At 43.3% G+C, this 21,042-nt stretch overlaps 2 protein-coding genes across 3 annotated transcripts in view; both read left to right on the top strand.

Annotated features, from left to right (window-relative positions):
• The window catches only part of LOC307039954 (general transcription factor II-I repeat domain-containing protein 2B-like), a 34,606-nt gene that overhangs the window by 7,968 nt on the left and 5,596 nt on the right, over window positions 1-21,042 (top strand). The window contains exon 2 of one of the 2 annotated variants that reach the window (XR_013808372.1): window positions 9,245-9,392. The exons of the other annotated variant lie outside the window; for it this stretch is intronic. The gene's annotated coding sequence lies outside the window, so the exon portion shown is untranslated. Of the gene's footprint in view, window positions 1-9,244; window positions 9,393-21,042 lie in introns of those variants that run through there. 2 annotated transcript variants of the gene reach the window in all.
• On the top strand, window positions 10,155-19,765 carry LOC307039958 (uncharacterized protein). The gene is made up of 6 exons (XM_079682426.1): window positions 10,155-11,576; window positions 11,879-11,982; window positions 12,283-12,378; window positions 17,009-18,086; window positions 18,808-18,976; window positions 19,178-19,765. The coding sequence occupies exons 4-6, from the start codon at window positions 17,072-17,074 to the stop codon at window positions 19,305-19,307; spliced, it is 1,314 nt and encodes a 437-aa protein (XP_079538552.1). The 5' UTR covers window positions 10,155-11,576; window positions 11,879-11,982; window positions 12,283-12,378; window positions 17,009-17,071; the 3' UTR covers window positions 19,308-19,765.

The raw sequence follows: 21,042 nt of genomic DNA, 5'->3' as shown, positions 1-21,042 counted from the left end.
CCTGGGAGAGAGCATCCCCCCGCCACGGAATTTCCCACGGTCTCCCTGACAGCATCCGCTGTATGCCGGGGAACCAGGACGCTCCCGTGCGCTCCGGGGCTATTAAGACCGCTATCAGCCGCTCCTCCTGCACTCGTTCCAGGAACCGAGGGATCAGAGGGACTGGTGGGAAAGCGTAAAGTAACACCTTGGGCCAAGGTCTGTGTGCGAACGCGTCCACCCCCAGAGGGGGGTGATCCTGCCTTCTCAGGGAGAACCAGAGAGCACATTGCGCGTTCCCGCGTGCAGCGAACAGATCTACCTCCGCTCTTCCGAACCTGCTCCATACCTGGGAGACCAGCTCGGGGTGGAGGCTCCAGTCCCCTTGTCGAGGACCTCCTCTGGACATGAGGTCTGCCCCTCTGTTCAGCTCGCCGGGAATATATACTGCTCTGACAGAGAGTACGTGTGTGCGCGCCCAGCACAACAGCCTCCTGGCTGTGTCCAGCAGCTGCGCTGATCGTACACATCCCTGACGATTTATGTATGCTGCTGCTGCCTTGTTGTCCGTTCGAATCAACACATGATGATTCCACAGCAACGGGGCGAAGTGCCGGATTACTTTCCATATGGCGAGTAATTCCAGCGCGTTTATATGAAGGGACATGTGAGGGCGGCCACTGTCCCCCCACTGCCTGCGACATGCATGTTCCTCCCCACCCTGAGAGCGATGCGTCTGTGAACACCGAGGTGTGTGACGTCACTCTGCCGAGGGGAACCCCCACTGACAGGACGTGGGGATTTTTCCAGTAGGTCAGATCTAAACCTACGGACAGAGGAATGTACACCATGCGTCTCTTCTGACGCACGGGGTCGATGCGCAGGCGAATAAACCCTCTCTGAAGTCTCCTCATGTAAAGGAGAACCAGGGGGATCACCACGTGACCAGCTGACATCATGCCCAACAGCTGCATCACGGAGAGGGCTGTCACCACCCTGCCGGGTGTGACGCGCCCGAGGAGAGCTGTCAGATCCTCCACTCTCCGCTGTGAGAGTCGTGCTCTCATGCGGGCTGAGTTGAATTCCACCCCCAGATATATGATAACCTGGGAGGGAAGAGGACAGCTCTTCTCCCAATTGATTATGAAACCCAGGCTTGACAGGTGAGATACAAGTTGTACCGTCTGTAAAGCAGCTTCCTCTCTGGAGCGGGCCAGCAATAGCAGGTCGTCCAGATAAAATAACACTCCCTCCCACATCCCTCTTCTGCGTAGCGGCTCCAGCGCCGTCTCTACACACTTTGAAAAAGTGCGTGGAGCCAGAGAATATCCGAACGGCAGTCGATTGAACTGGTACGCTATTCCCTGGAATGAAAAACGCAGGAATTTCCTGTGTTTTGGGATGATGGTTATGTGGAAGTAAGCATCCTTCAGGTCTATGGAGGTGCACCAATCTCCCTGGTGAACACACTCCATTACCTGTTTGATTGTCAGCATATGAAACGGTCTTTTCATTATCACCCTGTTGAATGCTGACAGATCTAGGATGGGTCTCATCCCCCCGGTCTTTTTCGGGATAAGAAAATAACGGGAGAAAAACCCCCGATTTTCTTTCCCCTGAGGAACCCTGGAAATTGCTTTCTTTAACAGGAGTTTCCGCAGCTCTGACTGGAGCGCAAGACACTGTTCTTGGGATGACAGGAGCGTTTCCTGAATCCCCTCGAACTGCGGGGGGGGTAAGGCAAATTGCAGAGAGTACCCTCTGCTGATCAGCCTGCTCATCCATCCGTCCATTAAACATAGCCGCCTCCACTCTGAGCACCGCTCTGAGAGCGGGCGTACCTGTTTTTGTTGTGTTGTGGTAGTCATGGTGACAAGCCATGCCAGAGCCCTTGCCGCCGTTGCCCGTGAAGCAACCCAAGGGGGGCCCCGCCCTAAAGGGCTTTGAAGGGGTCTCCACACGCTGCATCACATACCGGCTCTCAACCTGTCTCTGTTTAGGAGAAGACTCATCAACAGGACCCTGAGGCGGGTTTATGCTCCAACTCGTGGAGGTGTGTGCAGTGCTATTCACCTCGTGCGTAATAGCCGCGCTAGGCTTAATACGACTGTGTGTAGGCACAACTGGAACAGAGAAAAAACTGCGCTGCTTGTTACCCGAAAGGATAGAAGTAGCCGGTTTAAATGTCAAGCCCTGTTGTCTTTTAACCGACTGGTTAAATACCGCAGGCTTATACAGCGAGCCTTGCTGTTTTCTAACCGACAGATTAGAAACAGCTGGCTCAAACGGCGAGTCCTTCTGTCTTTTACCCGAAAAGGAAAAAACAGATGGAATATGCAACAAGTCCTGCTGCCTTTTAACCAATAGATTAATGGCAGCCGGCCTGACTAGTGTGGGGGACATGTGAGACACAGTTGCTACAGACACACTGTTGAGATTTGAATCGTTTTTATTCAAAATTCTCTCTTCCCACATAACCCCCCCAAAGAGTCATCTTCGGTTCTGTTTCCTCTGAGGTTCCCTCGGAGGAGCAGACCAGGAGCGGGGGTTCCTTTTTCCCCTCCGACTCGACGCCTGCAGATCCTGTCTCTGTGGCGGAGGAGCGGAGACCTGGGACGGAGCCCCTGCAGCTGCCGAAGGGCGATTCTGACGCCGTTGCTGTTCTCGCCGTTGCCCGCGCTGCCCTCGCTGAGACTGTTGCGGGGGCTGCGGGGGCTGTCGTTGCTGTCGCTGCTGTTGCTGAGGACGTTTGTCCTGAAGCCAGCTAGCGTGACGCCTTATGTCTTCTGCCTGCTCCGCGGCAGATTTCATAGACTCCACCATGGTGTGGAACTGTGGCCCAAACAGTCCGTCCGGACTGACTGGCGCCTCCAGCAGCTCCTTTCCTGCACCCTCCGGTATATTCCCCTGCTGTAGCCAGAGGTACCGTTGAACCTGTGTCGCCCATGTCGCAATCCGCGCCTGCGAGACTGCGACTGCTGCGCACAGGGTAAGTGCAGTACTAGCCGCCTTACCTATCTCCTCAGCCTCCACTGAGGACATGGTTTTAGACTGCTCTGACATTTCCACCATGGAATTTGACAGCAACGCTATATTGTTTGCCGCCGCCAACGCCTGGAACGCACACTGATGCATGCGGTCAGTCTGTCGGGCGACAAACCGATCTTTGGCGGCAGCCAACATGGGTTGCCGTCCGGAAACCGTGTTGGCCGGCCTAGCCCCAAAGAATGCCGTGAGGTTCGGCTCTAGAGGAGGCACGGTCGGGAAATTCACGTCCGTGAATCCCTCCACTCTCGTGAGGGGCACGTCCCTATCGGAGCTTTCATTGCTCCAGGGTCCCTCGCTGCCCCCTCCTGGTACTTCCTTATGGCCGGGAAGCGTGGCCAGATCGGGTCAGTGCTAACCCTGTGCACCCGGGAGAACACCCCGGACATATCATCCGGCGGTGAGCTCTCCTGAGCTAGGGGAACAGGGAGATTTCTCCAGGTGGCCGCCTTAGATATAATCTCCGGAAGTTCTAGGAGGATCCCACCGATCGATGGCAACGCCGTGGCGCCGGAGATAGGGATCACTGGGACGTACACCGGCCCTGCACCGGGCCCCATACCTGTCTCCTCCGTCCGGAGGGGAAAGATGATGGGGGAATCACCCGGTGATCCCTGAATGGAGGGGACGTAGTCGTCCGACTCGTGCCCTCCACTCGGATCGAGAGCAGCGTTCGCATGCTCTAATCCCAGGCAGGACTCACACTGTGAGTGCCTGTCAAAACTCATAATGTAGCCCGTTCCGCATACGAGGCAATCCCTGACACAGCCTTGACTTTCCTGTCCAGTCTCCATTTTACCGGAAAACAGAAGCTTTTTAGGAGGAATGCTTGTGTTACGGTAAGTAGCTCTTAACAGAACTGTTTTTGCCTGACAATGCTTCTGCAACGGAGTGCTGAAGAAAAGTGGGAGTAGATAGTAGGGCCTACTTCCTATTTATACGGAAGTGAGCCCGGAGGTGGGGCCCACGTCATAGGTGGGCGTGGATTAAATCTGTCAGTGCTGCACACGTGCAGGAGGGATTACCCAATAGCGATAGCCTTAGAGGGCGAAGCCTTATACGATATAGAACTACATACAACCATGCCGTGGCTGCACTACGGGCGCATTTCGTGCCGAAGGTAAACGTAATTGCGGAGAGACACAGGTTCCGCCAACGAGCCCAGAGACATGATGAAACAATTGCACAGTACGTCTCTGCGCTACGTGAAATGCTCGTTTTTTGTGAATTTGGAAATGCAGAACAGGATATGCTGCGTGATCAGATCGTGGAAAAAGCCTACAGTGGACGCATACGTGAACGCTTGCTGCTAGAAGACAAACTGACACTGGATAAAGCCATTCAGATTGCAAATCAGGTGGAAATGGCGACGCGCAACGTGGCCGAGTTCTCCAACAGTGAAGTGCCTGTGAGAGAGATCAGCGCGCCAAAATGGGAACAAAAACGTCCCGCTGCAAGTAAACAAAGGCAAGGTGAGAGAAAGTCTGAGCAAGCACGAAGATGTTACAGATGTGATTCAGATAAACATATGGCCAATTCCACACAATGCCCTGCTACAAACAAAATATGCAAATCCTGTGGAAAAACTGGGCATTTTGCCAAAGTGTGTCGTTCAGAACAAAAACGTGAAGTGAGGGAGGTCGTTATTCCAGAACTGACTGTTTTATTGCTGAATAATTCTGCCCCAAAAGAGAAGAAAATAATGTGCACTGTAGATTTGGGACTTTCTCCTGCTAACCAGTCATTTGAGATGATAGTAGATACTGGTTCTTCAGTGTCACTGCTGCCGGCTCATGTGTACGAGACCTATTTCAGTCACATACCACTGAAACCTACAAAGGTTCCTCTAGTCACATACTCAAGACAGAGAATCCCAGTACTAGGGAAACTGCATTTACGTGCATTCCATGACGGAAATACTGCCTCAGCTACCCTTTTCATTGTGAAGTCAGGTTCAATACTGCTGGGCCTGGACCTGTTTGAGGCACTGGAAATGGTCATCATGAGAAACAGAGTGGTACTGAAGTCAGAGCACACAGTCAGAGAGATAACAACCCCACCTGCAACTCCTACTACACCGACACCTACTGCATATGCACCTGTTAATACAGTTTTACCTATGGGCTGTGTTAGGAACGTAGTACACAAAGTAAGAGTGAAAGATGAGGTGAAGCCTGTGCAGCAGAAATTGAGAAGGCTTCCATTCTCAGTCAGAGATGCTGTTTCTGCAGAGTTAAAGCGCCTTCTTGATGCTGACATCATTGAAAAAATAGATGCCTCTCCCTGGGTATCACCGATCGTTGTGACTCAACGAAAGAACTCATCTAAAATAAGGATGTGTACAGACCTCAGCGAGCCTAACAAGGCCGTCATAATGGATTGCTACCCCATTCCACACATGGAGGAGCTCTTCTCAGAACTCAGAGGAGCTACCATATTCTCAACCCTCGACCTGGCTAATGCATACTACCAGCTTCCACTGCATGAGGACAGCAGAGATCTGACTGCTTTCATTACTCACGAGGGACTTTTCAGGTACAAGCGAGTTTGCTATGGGCTAGCATCAGCACCCTCAGCATTTCAGAAGATGATGTCCATGGTGCTGAAAGATTTACCTGGAGTGCAGGCATATCTGGATGATATCATCATTTACTCCTCATGCCGTGCTGAGCATGAAACCCGCCTGAAAGCAGTACTGTACCAACTGCAGGAAGCTGGACTAAGTCTCAACACAGATAAATGCAAATTCTACCAGGACAAACTAACGTATCTAGGACACAGCATAAGCAAGGAAGGTCTGCTGCCAAATGATGACCACATTGCAGCTATTCGGGATGCTCCATCACCCAGTGATCCAGTGACTCTCAGGCTGCCACTGCCACACGGACAGGACTGCACCTCAGACACGGAACCAGAGATGGTTGCTGCTGTCTCTGCCCTGCTGACTGCTGTTCCCTCGTCTGACTTCACAGATGCCTGCACTTCCTGTCCAGAGTTACGTCAGCTACGCAACTACATGACAGACGGGTGGCCAGCTTCATCCAAAGGCCTGCCTGCTAACATATTGCCGTACTACCAGGTGAGAAATGAACTTTCTGCACATGAACAACTCATTCTGAGAGGGAGTCACAGGTTAGTTGTTCCAGTAAAGCTACACTCACACATGGTATCCTTAGCACACGAGAGCCACCAATGCATTGTACGCACAAAACAGAGACTCAGAGACTTGTATTGGTGGCCTAAAATGGATGCACTGGTACAATCGGTTATCGCCGCCTGTGTGTCCTGCCAGATGAATGATAAAACAGCTAAAACTAACCCTGCACCTATGACACCAGTCCCTCTGCCTCAGGGGCCATGGCAAAAGCTTGCCCTCGACATCGTGGGCCCATTTGAGACTGGTCCGGTGCACTGTAAGTTTGCTATTACTATGACTGACTACTATTCAAAATGGCCAGAAGTGTGTTTTGCCCCAAGATGCACTACTGCAACAGTGATCACCTTCATGAGATCAGTGTTCAGCTAAAAAGGGAACCCTGTGTCTGTGGTGACAGATAACGGTCCACAATTCACATCCTCAGAACTCGCCTTTTTCCTAGAAGAAAGAGACATCCAACACATCAGGACTACAATCTACCATCCAGAAGGAAATGGAGCGGTGGAGAGGCTAAATAGAGTGCTGAAGGAAAGCATTCTCACGGCACAGAGAGAGAACGCTCCGTGGAAAGCTCACGTTGCTGAGTTTCTTCAGGTCTACAGAGCTACACCTCACGCCACTACAGGGACATCTCCGTTCCAGCTCATGTATGGAAGAAAAATGCGAACCAAACTCTCAATCCTGCCACAGCTTACGGATACTCAGGATCAGGAACTGAGAGACAGAGTGGAAAAGAAACAGTGGCACATGAAAACATATTCTGATGCAAAAAGAAATGTCAAGATTCCCAAAATACATCCGGGAAGCCTGGTGCGTGTGAGAAACCTGCTGCATGTCAAAAAGGGAAAGCCAAAGTTCAGTGAGCCTCTGAAAGTGACCAAGCAGAAAGGACCTCACAGTTACACACTTGATAATGGAAAAACCTGGGATGCTTCACACCTGTCGGTGCTTCCAGAAACATTCACTCCTCCATCAGAAGAAGTGAGGCCTGCTGAGCCAGCTACAGTGCATGGTGCTCAGAGCAGGAACCAGCGAATCAGAAAGCAGCCTGTTTGGATTGAGGACTATGTCACTTAAACTGTGGTTGAATTAATGTTTGAAAATGTTCTGCATATTGTGATATGTGAAGTTATTATCATTACAGATGGTTTCATGGTTACTACGTAAGTGTCTGTTTAAAATGCTAATGTTATGCATGCTGTTCAAGGGGAGAAGTAACTCTTTTTAAGAAGGGGGGAAATGTTGTGTTCTAATATACTCCTGCCAATAGGGGGCGCAGTAGGGCGCAGTGTAACCAGAGTATACATACAATGTTGAGAGAAGAAGAGTAAGCCCGGGAGTTGATGCTGTGGCAGTTAAGCATGACGAACAGTAAAGAGTTGAGTACCCGTATCCTCTGTCCCTTGTTTCATTAATTTCTTTCTACTAATACACAACACTAGTGTCCCGATCGGAGTGGGAATAATAATAATAATAATAATAATAATAATAATAATAATAATCCGTTCATTTTATCCATTAATTTCCCCAACATTGTGGTAAAAAAAAACACACGTTTAATCCATGTTGGTGTACTACTACAACCAGTGGTGTAGTGGGGATGTTTTTACTGGGTGGACGGGGTGGTGGGTGGACGGGAGACACTATGGACGCGCTCGTGAACTGTCAACGGGGGGGGGGGGCTTGGTGACCTCTGTGTCGCCTGTCAGCGCAACTTACATGATGCCGTTTAGACAATATAATAATAAAGGGCGGTGCCGGCTGTCAGCGAACCGATCCGGCCTTTCTGCGCGACTATCACTCAAATGCGGGACATAGTCTCAATGTGTGGGACGCGGGACAAATAATAAAAATGCTGTGTGTGCAGTCCCGCACAGTGCGGGACACCTGGTCACCGTACACACACAGTTCTGCCCCTCACACGCTACGTTTTTATTATAATTACTGTGAAATCTGCCTATTATGTTTTCGTCATTATTACAACAAACACACACTTGCAACTGATAACACTGGCAATGATTCTAGATGTATTAGACTATTAAAAAAAGAAATCATGCTTCAAATAAGTGGGGGTAAGGCGTACCCCCGCGTCCAACGCCCACTACACCATTGACTGCAACTACAAAAAGCTAAGGTTTGTTTTCTCATCAGGAAATGCAGACCGGCTCAAACAAAAGATTTTTAAATCATCATCCTCACGATCATTTAATGTATCATATGTTCGCCGAATTGACATGAAAGCAATAATAAATGTAGTTTCATCCACTTGAGTTTACAAAAATAATCGATTTGTTTTTATATCACATCCGACGGGAGGAAATTCAGCAGCTCTCACTACCGATTTTTAATCCTAATTTAATCATCATCTTCACCACGAGCATTTATGTTTATGTTCGCCGAATTGACATGAAAGCACTGACAAATATGAATATACTGTAGTCAACTTCATTAAAACGTTATTAACGTGCCTAAACTCAGTAATTCACCATTTCTACGCATGACAACACACTTTGTCCGTGTTTGGCTCTCTCGCCGCAAAGTGAAGCGTTCCTGCATTGACGTCACTTCCGGCTTCCCCCAAAACCTCAAAATGAGTCGAAGGAATTTTCCCGCGATGTTCGAAATTATTGATATTTATCGGAACGGTATCGCTTTTTCTTTTTTAAACTGACGGTTCGAGATTACTAGTAGCCCACTATTTCATTGCACAACAGTTGTTGGGTTCGTGTCACAGGCTCTTTAAGTGATAATATTAGGATTAGTGTGAACAACTAGTTTACATGTTAGGCTAACAGTGCCTTGGTTAAAGAGCCTGTTGCTGTTTATTTATAGCTTTGAATTCTTTAAAACCAATATTATCTTCTTAAACTTGTATGGTAGTCAGGAGCATCACTTTCTAATGTTTATTGATATATTTAGAGGGAGGGGATCTAAAGGAATGCTTCAAAATTCAGATTAGATTAATTTCTACCATTTTCTTAAATTCATGGTAGTTTCAGTAATCCCATGTTAATTGAGGACACAAGTTATCTAAATGACTAATGTCATCTTTATGGCTTTCAGAAAGGACAGGAGACCGACAGGTGACTATCAAAGGACTAGCAGCAGCAGCAGCAGCAGCATGATGATGATGATGATGATGTTAAATGTGTTGTTTTAGGAACATCCATTGCAAATACATGGAATTCAATAAACATTGAATAGCATATCATGCAGTTAGTCTGTGCCTTTTCCTCCGTGTTGTCCTGGTTTGCTGTGCTGCCTCCTAGTCGCCACCATGGTTTGCTGTGCTGCCTGGGGATGCTCAAATCACTCAGAGAAAGGAGTACGAATGTACAGCTTCCCCACTGACACAGAGCAGAGGAAAAAATGGTTGGCTCAAGTCAGCAGGAGCAATTTCATGACCAACAGCAAAAAAATATGTGAGGTAATTATATACAAACACTGCATTTGCACTTTTTCACCAAAATCACCAAAAAAGGAAAGTCTGCACTAAGAAAAATCAGGAAGGAAAATGCAGCTCTCAAGGAAACAATGAAAAGTAGGGACAACAAATATAAGAAAACGTTTTAAAAAGACCAACTTAAGGCATTAAGCAGACTCACCACAAAGGGGATGAAATGGAGCAATTAGACAATTAAGAAGGCTTTAAAAATGTGCTTTTCGTGCGGACCAACGGGTTACAAAACTCTGCAGGAATTGCAGATTCCCCTTCCAGGAATAAGGACACTGCAAAGAAGGATGCAATGTGTTAAGTTTGAGCCTGGTGTGTAACAGCTAACATCAATGCCCCTCCACCCGTAACATCACTGCCCCTCCACCTGCCAACATCACTGCGCTCCACCTGCCAGCACCCAGCCAGAGGAGCGCAAACAACAAAAACAAGCAAGGTGTCCCGTCATTTACCTGGAAGTTTGGGTTGGCAAAATGGAGTAAGAGAGGGACTTGAAAAACCTTGGTGGCTCTCTACTCATGTTGTTACAGTTGTCTTGGTTACAGTTCTCAAGTTTTTTTTTGTTGCCATTTCCACATCTTTAGAAAATATGAAATAAATGAAGTGAAATCAACCTCTTCTCTGGAGAACAAACTTTGATTTCTCTGTCTTGTGAGTTTGCAGTCTTGCAGTTTTGCTTCTCCACCTGTAACATCACTGCCCCTCCACCTGCCATACAGTAGGTTACTAACAAGATTACTTATATAATACAGTGATAGAATACATGTTTAGTATGCTTACTTATATAAAACAGTAGTATTAAACTTACCTTGTGTTTTCACTCTCACTTAAGTCCCTCTCCCTTTGCCATCAATCCAAAATCAGCTGAGCTGCAACATTATACAGACAGGTAATAATCAACATAATCACAAGGACACAATATGGCTCTGCTAAAAACACTCACTCTTACACGCACCAAAGTTATATTTATCCAATATTTAACTCCCTCCACCCCCGCATACAATCCCTTTTAGAAGCCCCTCTTCTCTAATTCAACAACGTTGGACGAAATGACATTAAGAGAACGGAATTTACAATTAAAAGGCTGTTCAACGTGTGTTGCTAACTTGATCCGGAATCCTACACTGTAAAAAAAGTCTGTGAAATTAACAGGGAAAAGCTGTAAAATCACGACATCAAAAAACTGTAAATAGAGAAACAATGAAGCAGTGTTTAATTGACAGTAATATTTCGTAAAGTACTGAACCAAACAAAACTGTTAAATTCACATTAAGAATATGTTAAAAATAATTATATTTCATTGTATAATTTACAGATTACTGTGGTTTGAACACAGAAAAACTGTAATACATAAAACAATACAATACAGTTAAAATGACAACATGACAGTGTTAAAATCATGTTTTTTTATATTTTTTCATTCTTGAATATACTATAATATACTTACTTCTTATTTCTATTTTTTTAATACATATGTTTATTTTGAAATTGGAAATAACCCAGTACTGAGACATTTTTGGAAATTAAATGAGAATCCATAAAACAGCTGGCGTTTGGATTCTCGGGCCGCCCGGCTATTTGGAGTGGAATGCAGCCCACGGCAGACAGCCCAAACAGTAATCGAACGCGCCACTAACGGCCCGTCCACACAGCGGTAAATCTACTTTTTGAGTCTTGTATTTTTTTTAAATTGGGACAGCCTCTCGGCGGAAGTGACGCAAGCGGTCAACGAACGCAGCCTCCGAAGGAAACGGCCGCTGAACTGAGACACGCCTACTGAGCAGTAGAGTTTGTTTCTGTTATTTCATTGGACTATTTAATTATCGCGGGAGCAGCCACTTTTTGTAGGTTAACGGCTCAGTGCGCGGCCAAGTCTGTCTGCCACGGACCACGGAGCTATGTGCAGGTGCTCATGAGCGGAGGATCACATCTGTAGCACTGGTAAGCTAACCGTTTATTTTCTTCAAACTTCAATTATAACACGGTGTGTTGTCAGGACAATTCTGTTTGTGATTTATTGCATTTTGCAGTCATAGTAGTTATAACGTCTACTGACTGGGAGTTAATTTAAATAGTCTGGTAACGTTGTTGAAGTATCATGCTAAAAGCTGAACTCTTTATTTTCGTTCAATTCATACTGTTGTGAAGCGGGGGGTTCGAAGCTACATCTGAGCGGGTTCAAATTTAACGGGCAGTTAAATTATTATTATATTGCTAAATATGATTACCTACCATTTTTGCAGGTTAACGGTTACGGCTCAGTGCGCGGCCAAGTCTGTCTCAAGTCTGCCTGCCACGGACCACGGAGCTGTGTGCACATGAGCGGAGGATCACATCTGTAGCACTGGTAAGCTAACCGTTTATTTTCTTCAAACTTCAACTATAACACGGTGTGTTGTCAGGACAATACTAACTTCTGTTTGTGATTGAGTGCATTTCGCAGTCATAGTTATAACGTCTACTGACCGGGAGTTAATTTAAATAGTCTGGTAACGTTATTGAAGTATCATGCTAAAAGCTGAACTCTTTATTTTCATTTAATTCATGCTGTTATGAAGCGGGGGGTTTGAAGCTACATCTGAGCGGGTTCAAAGTTAACGGGCAGTCGTGTTAGCGTGCTAAAAATGATTACCTGCCGTATTTGCAGGTTAACGGTTACGCGGCCAAGTCGGCCTCAAGTCTGCCTGCCACGGACCACGTGGAGCTGTGTGCACATGAGCGGAGGATCACATCTGTAGCACTGGTAAGCTAACCGTTGAGGGGTTATGTTCTGCATTGCATAGGAACCCCTAAAAATGATTACCTGCCGTTTTTGCAGCAAAACGCTACAGACTTTGAAGGGTTATGTGCTGCATTCTAGAGTGCATAGGAACGAACCCCAGTGTTTTTTCAAATGTGTTGGCACGAACTGCAAGCGAACATTTTGTACTTACGCATCTTTTAAAGCTCACTTTTATCGGATTCACAATGTGCCTGCAGCCACTGCTAGAGCCATTGTTACAGATTTGAAATGTGCAATTTCGTTATGTGCGCGCCAATTTCAAACAGTGAAAGAACTTATATCCCACTTAAAAGATCATATAGTGGAGGGACGACCTGTGTTATGTCCAGTAACTGGTTGTACAAATACTTTCACTGTGAAATCGTCATTTACTGCTCATATGTCCAGAAAACACAGAGCATGTTCTGTTGATAGCATAAGTGACATGTACAGGGAAGCCATTTCTCCGTGTTCTGCACATGAAGATACTTCCCAGAGCCCAAATGATGCAACAACAAATGAAAGCACTGATTTGACACAGCATTTCAATGAGACCTATCTTAGGAATGTATGCTTATTCTACTTAAAATTGCAAGGGCAGCTCCTTCTTCCAGCTTCAACAATACAGACCATTGTCGAAGAGATGCAAAATGTGCATGAGTTGGGACAAGATTACATTTTAAGTAAGCTACGTTCACTTTTAAAAGATGACATGTCTCTAACTGATGATGCTATTGCTAAAATCTGTGATTGTGTGAAGGATTCCGATCTGTTCTCAGTCTGTCACCAGGGACCACTGAGAACAACATATTCAAAAGCTCAGATATTCAAAAAGATGTTCAAATACATAGAGCCTAAAAAAGTAACATTAGGAAATGATGAAAATATGACACAAAGGTTTGCTTACTACATACCTCTGAAACAAACAGTAAGTGGCTTATTAGAATCAGAATTTTGCAAGAATTCAATGTCACAGCAGTCATGTGAAACAGACTCAGATGTTTTTGGTGACATAAGTGATGGACACAACTTTAAGTCCAACCAGTTCTTCATTGAAAATCCAGGATGCCTGAAGCTAATTCTGTACCAGGATGCTTTTGAAATTGTCAACCCCCTTGGCTCTGCTAGGAAAAAACACAAAGTTGTTGCAGTCTATCTTTCTGTGGCAAATCTACCTGCTCATGTGCGCTCTAATACTGATCACATGTCCCTGGTTTTATTGTGTGGAGAGAATGACCTAAAACAATTTGGATTTGCTAAGGTGTTCTCAGAGATGTTAGTGGATTTAAAAGATTTGGAGGAAAATGGAATAGTTACAACAGTTGGAGACATGGTCAAAGGGGCTCTGTACTGCATTGCGGGTGATAACTTGGGTTCACACGGTATTGGTGGGTTCACTGAAAACTTTAGTCGTTCAAAGTAATTTTGCAGGTACTGTGAAATCACACAAAGTGAGTTTAAGAGTGATGATCCAAATGTATGTGGGCCACAGCGCACACCCGAAGGTTACGGTTCTGCTGTTGCTGATCTACAAGTTGAAGACAGTCCACACATCAAAGGCATAAAGGCAAACTCTGTCTTCAATGCTCTGACATCTTTTCATGTTTGCAAGCCAGGTCTCCCACCTTGTTTAGGCCATGACATATTTGAGGGTGTCTTATCCTACGATGTTGCACTGTACTTAAAGTATTTTATTAAGAAAAAGAAATGGTTTACATATTCACTTTTGAACCGGCGCATAAAACAGTTCAAGTACAAAGGATCTGATGCTCTCACTAAGCCCTGTGCTGTCAACTCTGACGTATTCAAGCTCTCAGGTCAAGCCATTCAGAACTGGAATTTGTTAAGATTGCTGCCTGTATTAATTGGAGACAAAGTGCAAAATCCAGAAGATGATGTGTGGCAGTTGACTCTCCAGCTTAAAGATATTGTTGATCTGATTTGTGCACAAAAGATTTCGTTGTCACAGGTAGCCTATCTTGACATTACAATCCAAGAATATTTGGAAACAAGGAAGTGTTTCTTTCCTGAGAGTCCACTAAAACCAAAGCACCATTTCATGAGACACTATCCGGCACTCATCTTGAAATTTGGCCCCTTGATTAGAGTATGGACAATGCGTTTTGAAAGTAAACACAGCTACTTCAAGAGATGTGCCAGGCATTTGAAAAACTTTATCCGAAAGACATCAGATGTTTCAAGCATATCTTTCAGCTGGGCCAGGATGCAGTCAACTTCTGCAAGTCAAAGACAGTTGTAATTTTTACTCCAGTCTTTACAGTGATTCAATCAAACATGCAGTGAGAGAGTTTGGCTTTTCAGAAAACAATACTAGTGTTTCCACAGACATACAGTATAAAGGTACATCATATAAAAAAGGGCTTTTCCTTGTGTCCAAAAATGACGAGTCCATGGAGTTCGGAGAACTGCTCATTATTTTAATTCAAAAATGATTCAGCTGTGTATTTTGTGATGGATATACATAAAACTGACTATCATTCTGAATACCACCTGTACTCTGTGACAAAACAGAATGCAAGGTTGCAATGTGTTAACATTAACGACTTGGTAGATTTTTATCCGTTACCATCATACATTGTTAACGGGCACCAAGTCATCCCGCTGAAACACAGTGTGTTGTCAAAATAAACACGATATAGGCTATTGTGGTGTTGAAACAATTCTAACAATGCACATGTATGCTTAGGGAAAATGATAAAATACTATTTGAAAAATATTAAAGTGACAGCAGTTTTTGTTCTGCAATGTACAGAAATAAAAAGTATACATCCTCAATCACACCCTATACTCAAATTAGAGGTTCCTCTTATCTGTATATAATGTATGTACAGTATTACTTGACTAAATGTCTAATTATCTTTGTCTTTCATTTGAAATTTTGAAAACCGAAAAGTGTCGTTCTTCCATGATTCCAGAGATGACAGACATGGAGCAAACATTTATATGCAGTGCCATCACTGAGGTCTTGCCTGACCTTCCAGAGATGAAAAAAGATATTCTGGAAGAGACTTTACAATCCCTTGGGGTGGAGACCTATGAGGATTTCCAGTTTGTTAATGAAGCAGATTTGCTGTCAGCTTTGAGGCCAATTCAAGCCAGAAAAGTCCTTGCTGCTTGGAAGCTGAGATGTATGTATACTAGGGATGTAACGATATACCGAATATCGCGGTATCGCGGTAAATAAACTTCCCAATACCGTCGTGAGACTGACAAAATCTACCGCGATTTAAAAAATAATAATATTTTTTTTTTTTTAAACACTTTTTTTTTTTTAAACCTTTATTTAACCAGGTGGTCCCATTGAGATCATCGATCTCTTTTTCAAGAGAGACCTGTCCAACATGGTAGCAAGTAGGTTACAACATGAAAATAAAACAACAGATAACACAAAAGGACATCGTATTTACAGGGCTACATTTACACACCTAGAGACATTGACAAGTACCAACCATATATTTATATCTCGCCATGTCAATAAGCCTGGCGTTAGACTTTTTCGCTGTCCGTCATTTTGACAGACAGGATCGTAAAATATCCGTCAAAATCCCTTATTACCCGTCGGGTCTGAACAGTTCACGATAGAGCATGCTCGTGAACTGTCAACGGGGGGGGGGGGGCGGTGTTATGCCGTGTGTGCATGCACCTCGCGGGACGCGCACAGCGTAAAGCAAGACCTCCCAGACATGTATTGATCTGTACGGCAAAGTACGGTTTGGAAACTATATCATTTCCTTTTGGAGGGCATGCATAACACGGCATAACACCAGAGCCTCGCTGCGGGGAAACGTTGGCGCTGTTCCGAGTTTGTTCTAATTTGTCAAAATGACAGACTGCTTTCAGATTTTTCTGTCATTGTTAAATAAAATATTCGGTTAACGCGACCACTGGTGTCCCAGCAACATCAGTACCAAGCGAGAGAGTTGTTTCCAGAGCAGGGGATATTGTAAATGCCCAAACACCCCAGCTTATAAATACCTGGAAATGTGGACATTCTCATATTCCTAAAAACCTGTCTGATGATGCTGAGTGAGTGACTAGTGAGTTTGAGTTGAGTTACTTGAAAAACTAAAGTGAAACCTGATTTATTTTATTGCAGGGTCTGATTATTAAATGTCCTTGTTTATTTGTGAGATGCAGTGGCATAAAGAAAATGCTTACTTTGTTTGGTAGTACCAGTAGGTACAAAAACACTGGTTTTCTTGTTCCAGTCTGTTACTGTCACTTTGTTTTTGACACTTTAAAATACTGCTATCCTACAAAAAGGCTGTAAAAATCAGATTTATTATGTAATAAAGAAACATTTTCCGAGTAAAAAAATGTTTTATTGAAGAAAAAAAAAATTATGATTTTTTTTCTTCTTCCCTTTATTATTCAATATCGCGATAAATACCATACCGTGGACTTGTTATCGCGATATTATCGTACCGTGAGTTTTTGGTATCGTTACATCCCTAATGTATACTTGTGACTATTTTAGTACAGGATGCAACCAGTGCCCAAAGTGGCCTGCATAAAAGATACATCAGAAATATAGAAACATTAAAACTGTGTTCCTCATAACTCTTTTTGTTAATATGTGTGTGTTTTGCAGGCCAGACTCCTGAATCCAGCAGCTCATCTGTTGGTGGCTCGCCAGGACCCTTCTGCATCCTTGATGTCCTATTCACCCCGAAGTTCATCCTCAACCTCTTCCGACAGCTGCAAAAGGCCTGATATAGACTGGATGGATAGCTTTGTGATACCGTGGGATAAGTTCCCAGAGGAACTGATGCAGACACTGGACAGAGGAAAACGACCTAGTCCACAAATGAGAAGAGAGATGGTACGGATTCTGGTGTGTGAAATGAAGCGAAAAAGTACTTGCTTAAGTAAAAGACACACTATTGAAGTTGCAAAAAAGATAGTGGCAAAGTATCCTACGTCTCTTCAAGACATAATAGAGGGAGACGTGATCGGGCCAGGGTATCACTCTCTGGTCAAGCAATTGCAAAATAGGATAGAGAATGTGAAGCGATCCACGACCCCAAAAATAAGAAAACGAAAGAATGGCACTGACGAGTCAGACACAGATGAAGTCCCTCCAGAACAGAGAGCAGCAATCCAGGACACTTATGGGTGCATTAAATGGGATTTAAAATTCCTGCCCCTTGGAGAGACCGAAGAGAGCCAGCAGGAGAAAAAGGAAAAACTGAGGGTGATGTCTAAGCAAACTGATGTAAATCCAGAGGAGGTCAAACTTCTAATGAAGTCAACGTTCTACACGCAGCGTAAACAAGTCAACCAGGGGACAAATATAAAATCCCTCCTGCAAGTGTGGCCGTTTTGGTTTGACGACCTTGGCATGGCAGTCCACTTCAAGGAACTCACAGGAAGTGAGCTTCAAGAAACTTTCACACGGAATTTGGATTTGAAGGGGAAACGACTCCTGAACTACATGAATACGGTTGCTGTGTACAAGAGCAAAAGGTTGCTACAGGCTTTAACCAAGTTCAAAGTGATGAGAGGAGAGCTAAGTGGTTGTTCTGAAGACGTCAAAGACATGGTGCTGCTTCTACTGTCCTACTTTGATGAGAAGGAAGACACGATGTTCTGTTATGTGGAGGACACATGCCTGGCAGGGGAAGTACAGATGGACCAAGTTCAGTTGACTCCCACCATTGTTGTGTGTGGTAAGTAAAAACGTTCACTACTTTTTTTCTGTTCTTTCTGCCACTTCTTTCTCTCTTTTCTGTCTAATTTGAGACGTTTATGTTGCACAATGTTTTTTGTTACTGTAAGCTCGTAAAGGGCTAGTTTGGATGCTTATGGATACTTATCCATAGTCAGTGTATTACTTGCATGTCTTTGGAGGAACAGGCAGGAGTACGGGTACGTATGTAAAGCTGTGGATGGGTGCAGCAGCGAAATGTATTTTAGCCACCTAAAAATTCAGTTTACATGTACGCTATATTTAGAATATTGTCACAAATTTACCCTGCTGCTTCAGTCCCTATCAGAAACAGACTGTATAGCTGTCTGACAGCAAGGTAGAGCTTTGAAAATATTCTTTAATATAGCATACACTAAGAGTAATATTGTTTTAGTTTTTTTGGTGGCTTAACTATGTCCACAGCAGTGCATTACTTAGCTGTCTGCTGGTTCTCCTCTCTGTTTCTCCAAACTGTAGCTCCTACAACCCCCCTTCAAACAATATGAACTATCCCCTAAACTATCCCCTTTATCTCCCCTTAACCTGCAAATACACATACATACATGTTTGTATTGATGGTGAGAGCAATTTAACAGACCTTAAAATGTAATAACATATGTGCTAAAATTGTTTTGTGAAATGTTTCAGGAAGACAAGTCTTGTTTTAATTTAGTTTGAATTGTGTTTTTCTTCTTTTTTAGGACGATCATGCTATTCTTCAAAGCGATACATGCTGAGTGTGGATCGAAACATAGTACAGGACAACATCCCCTCCTTGGTTTCTGCCCTGTCCATGATGTTTGGGAGCTATTATTGCTTCAACATCGCCTACCCATCAGAGCTGGCATCCACCCTGGAGTTTGTCCAGAGGTATGTGTTTTTTGGGATGGGTTTTATCCAACAATTTATTTTATTAAACTGCAACAAATCTAAAGCAGCTTCTTCAGTGAATTGGGGGTTAAGATAATTGTCATTTTGGCTTCAAAATAATAAGATTGATGTGAATTTTTTTGTTGTTAGGCAAGCTATTTCATTATTAATTCTGTTGTTTGTTTGTTTTTCTATTTTAAGGTGTTTTTTCTCCATCAACCCAGAGAAGGGCACCAAAGTGGAGAAGACACGCGCATCCCGTCTTCAGGTGAACCCGAGAGTCCTCACCTTGATACAGGAACTTTCGGACCATGAGTGGCGTGATGTCTGAATATGGACAGTAAGATCAATGGCATGTGGCGATGTGCCCAAGTTACAGTTTGTTTGATTGTTTAAATCGTAGTTAAAATTTGAAGTGCCTTTTTTCTAATTAAATTGTTCTTTTAACTAATTTTAAAAAATGCAATATGTAACTCAAAATGTCAAACTATTATTTTAAGGTCATTGTAGCCACTCTTGGGGTTTGCTGTTACAAAGTGAAGTTGCTTAAACAATCTTCGGTTGGTTTATGTGGATGTAAAAGCTCAGGACATCACTGAGTGTAAAAATGTTGACGTGTTACACTCCACTGGGTGGTTTTGTTTTGTTTTTTGTTTTATAAACATTATTTCCCATAAATCATTTGTAAGTAACCTCTCAACTTTGTTCAGCTTGAAGTTTGTTTATTGTGCAGCCTTAGTTTGTATGTTTTACCAATATGTATGTTGAGAAATGACAGATGTTTTTGATCACTGCTATTATATATATATATATATATATATATATATATATATATATATATATATATATATATATATATATATATATATACCTTATATATATGCCTTTCCAAGAATTTATTATATATATATATATATATATATATATAATAAATTCTTGGAAAGGCAAGTTCTTGTTGGAATTTTTTCAATTTTTAATACAGTGGCTCTTGAGGTTTATCTAGCTTTGCATTTTTAATTTTAAATGCTTAATCTGTGTACCCTGGATTACATTCTTCACATTTCTGGTAATAGTCAAACATATATATACGAAGGCAGTGTAGTTTAAATGAAATCTTTCAATCTGACTAATGTATAGGAAAAACATATTTTTTCCACTGAGCAATAATCCTTACAGGCGCTTTTATACTATATATTTGAGATTGTTATTCATAAAACAGTTTTTGCTGCATTTTAATTGTAATAAATACATTTTACAGAAAATTAAAATTGCAGTAGTTAGATGTTGCTTTCACCGTAAAACTCGTCATTACTACGGCAAAATACACTAAATTATACACAACTTTTGATTACAATTTGCGGGAAAATTCAGTTAAATTACAGCATTATACTGATGCTTTTACAGTTAAACAGTGTTATTTGTTTGGTATTTTTCTGTTAAATTTAATGGGATTCAATGTACAATAGACAACAGCTGCATGTAAATCTTACTGAAATAATCAGTTTAATAGCAACGTGATCATGCTAATTCAGCAGAAAAGGGCTGTTGAAATTACAGATTTAAAATGTAAATTACAACTGTTTTAAACTGTAAAATATACACGTTGTTCTGTAAAGTTGTTTACAGTTTACTATATTTTTTACATCATTATTCTGGTAACAAAGCTGCCAGGTTTTTACCGTAAAAACAACGTTGTTTTTTTTACAGTGTAGCTTTATCTGTTATCTGTAAACGTTCCCTAAATCTACTAATTTAGGGTTAATCCACTGACATCCTTTAATACACATGTTAATTTGAATGTAGATGTAATGATAATATCCGCAATATAAATCTTTAAACTTCTTCTTACTTTTAAAAGTCCGTCACGAACGGTCTATTATGCTGCAACTCTACAGCTCTGCTAGCCTTGGCGCTAACTTCCGGGGAACGATTGAGAGGCTCCACGATCCGCCATTGCTGTAAAAAAGTGGTCCATTGGAGTGAACGGAGATGACGTAACTCTCAGTCTATAGAGCTCCTGCGGTCACGTGACTTTTGGTTATCAGCCACCATTTTGGCAGTAAACA

Source organism: Notothenia rossii (assembly GCF_949606895.1).
Source record: "Notothenia rossii genome assembly, chromosome: 5".
Classification (NCBI taxonomy): Eukaryota; Metazoa; Chordata; class Actinopteri; order Perciformes; family Nototheniidae; genus Notothenia; species Notothenia rossii.
The sequence above is the reverse complement of the archived record's forward strand: the minus strand, read 5'-3'. Positions and strand labels throughout refer to the sequence as shown.

What these genes read in the sequence shown, in the direction of transcription:
- LOC307039958 (XM_079682426.1), top strand. Translation starts at nt 17,072, where the DNA reads ATGTCCTATTCACCCCGAAGTTCATCCTCAACCTCTTCCGACAGCTGC. An exon ending in TCCCACCATTGTTGTGTGTG is followed by an intron (nt 18,087 to 18,807) that starts GTAAGTAAAAAC and finishes CTTCTTTTTTAG; the next exon opens with GACGATCATGCTATTCTTCA. An exon ending in ACCCTGGAGTTTGTCCAGAG is followed by an intron (nt 18,977 to 19,177) that starts GTATGTGTTTTT and finishes TTCTATTTTAAG; the next exon opens with GTGTTTTTTCTCCATCAACC.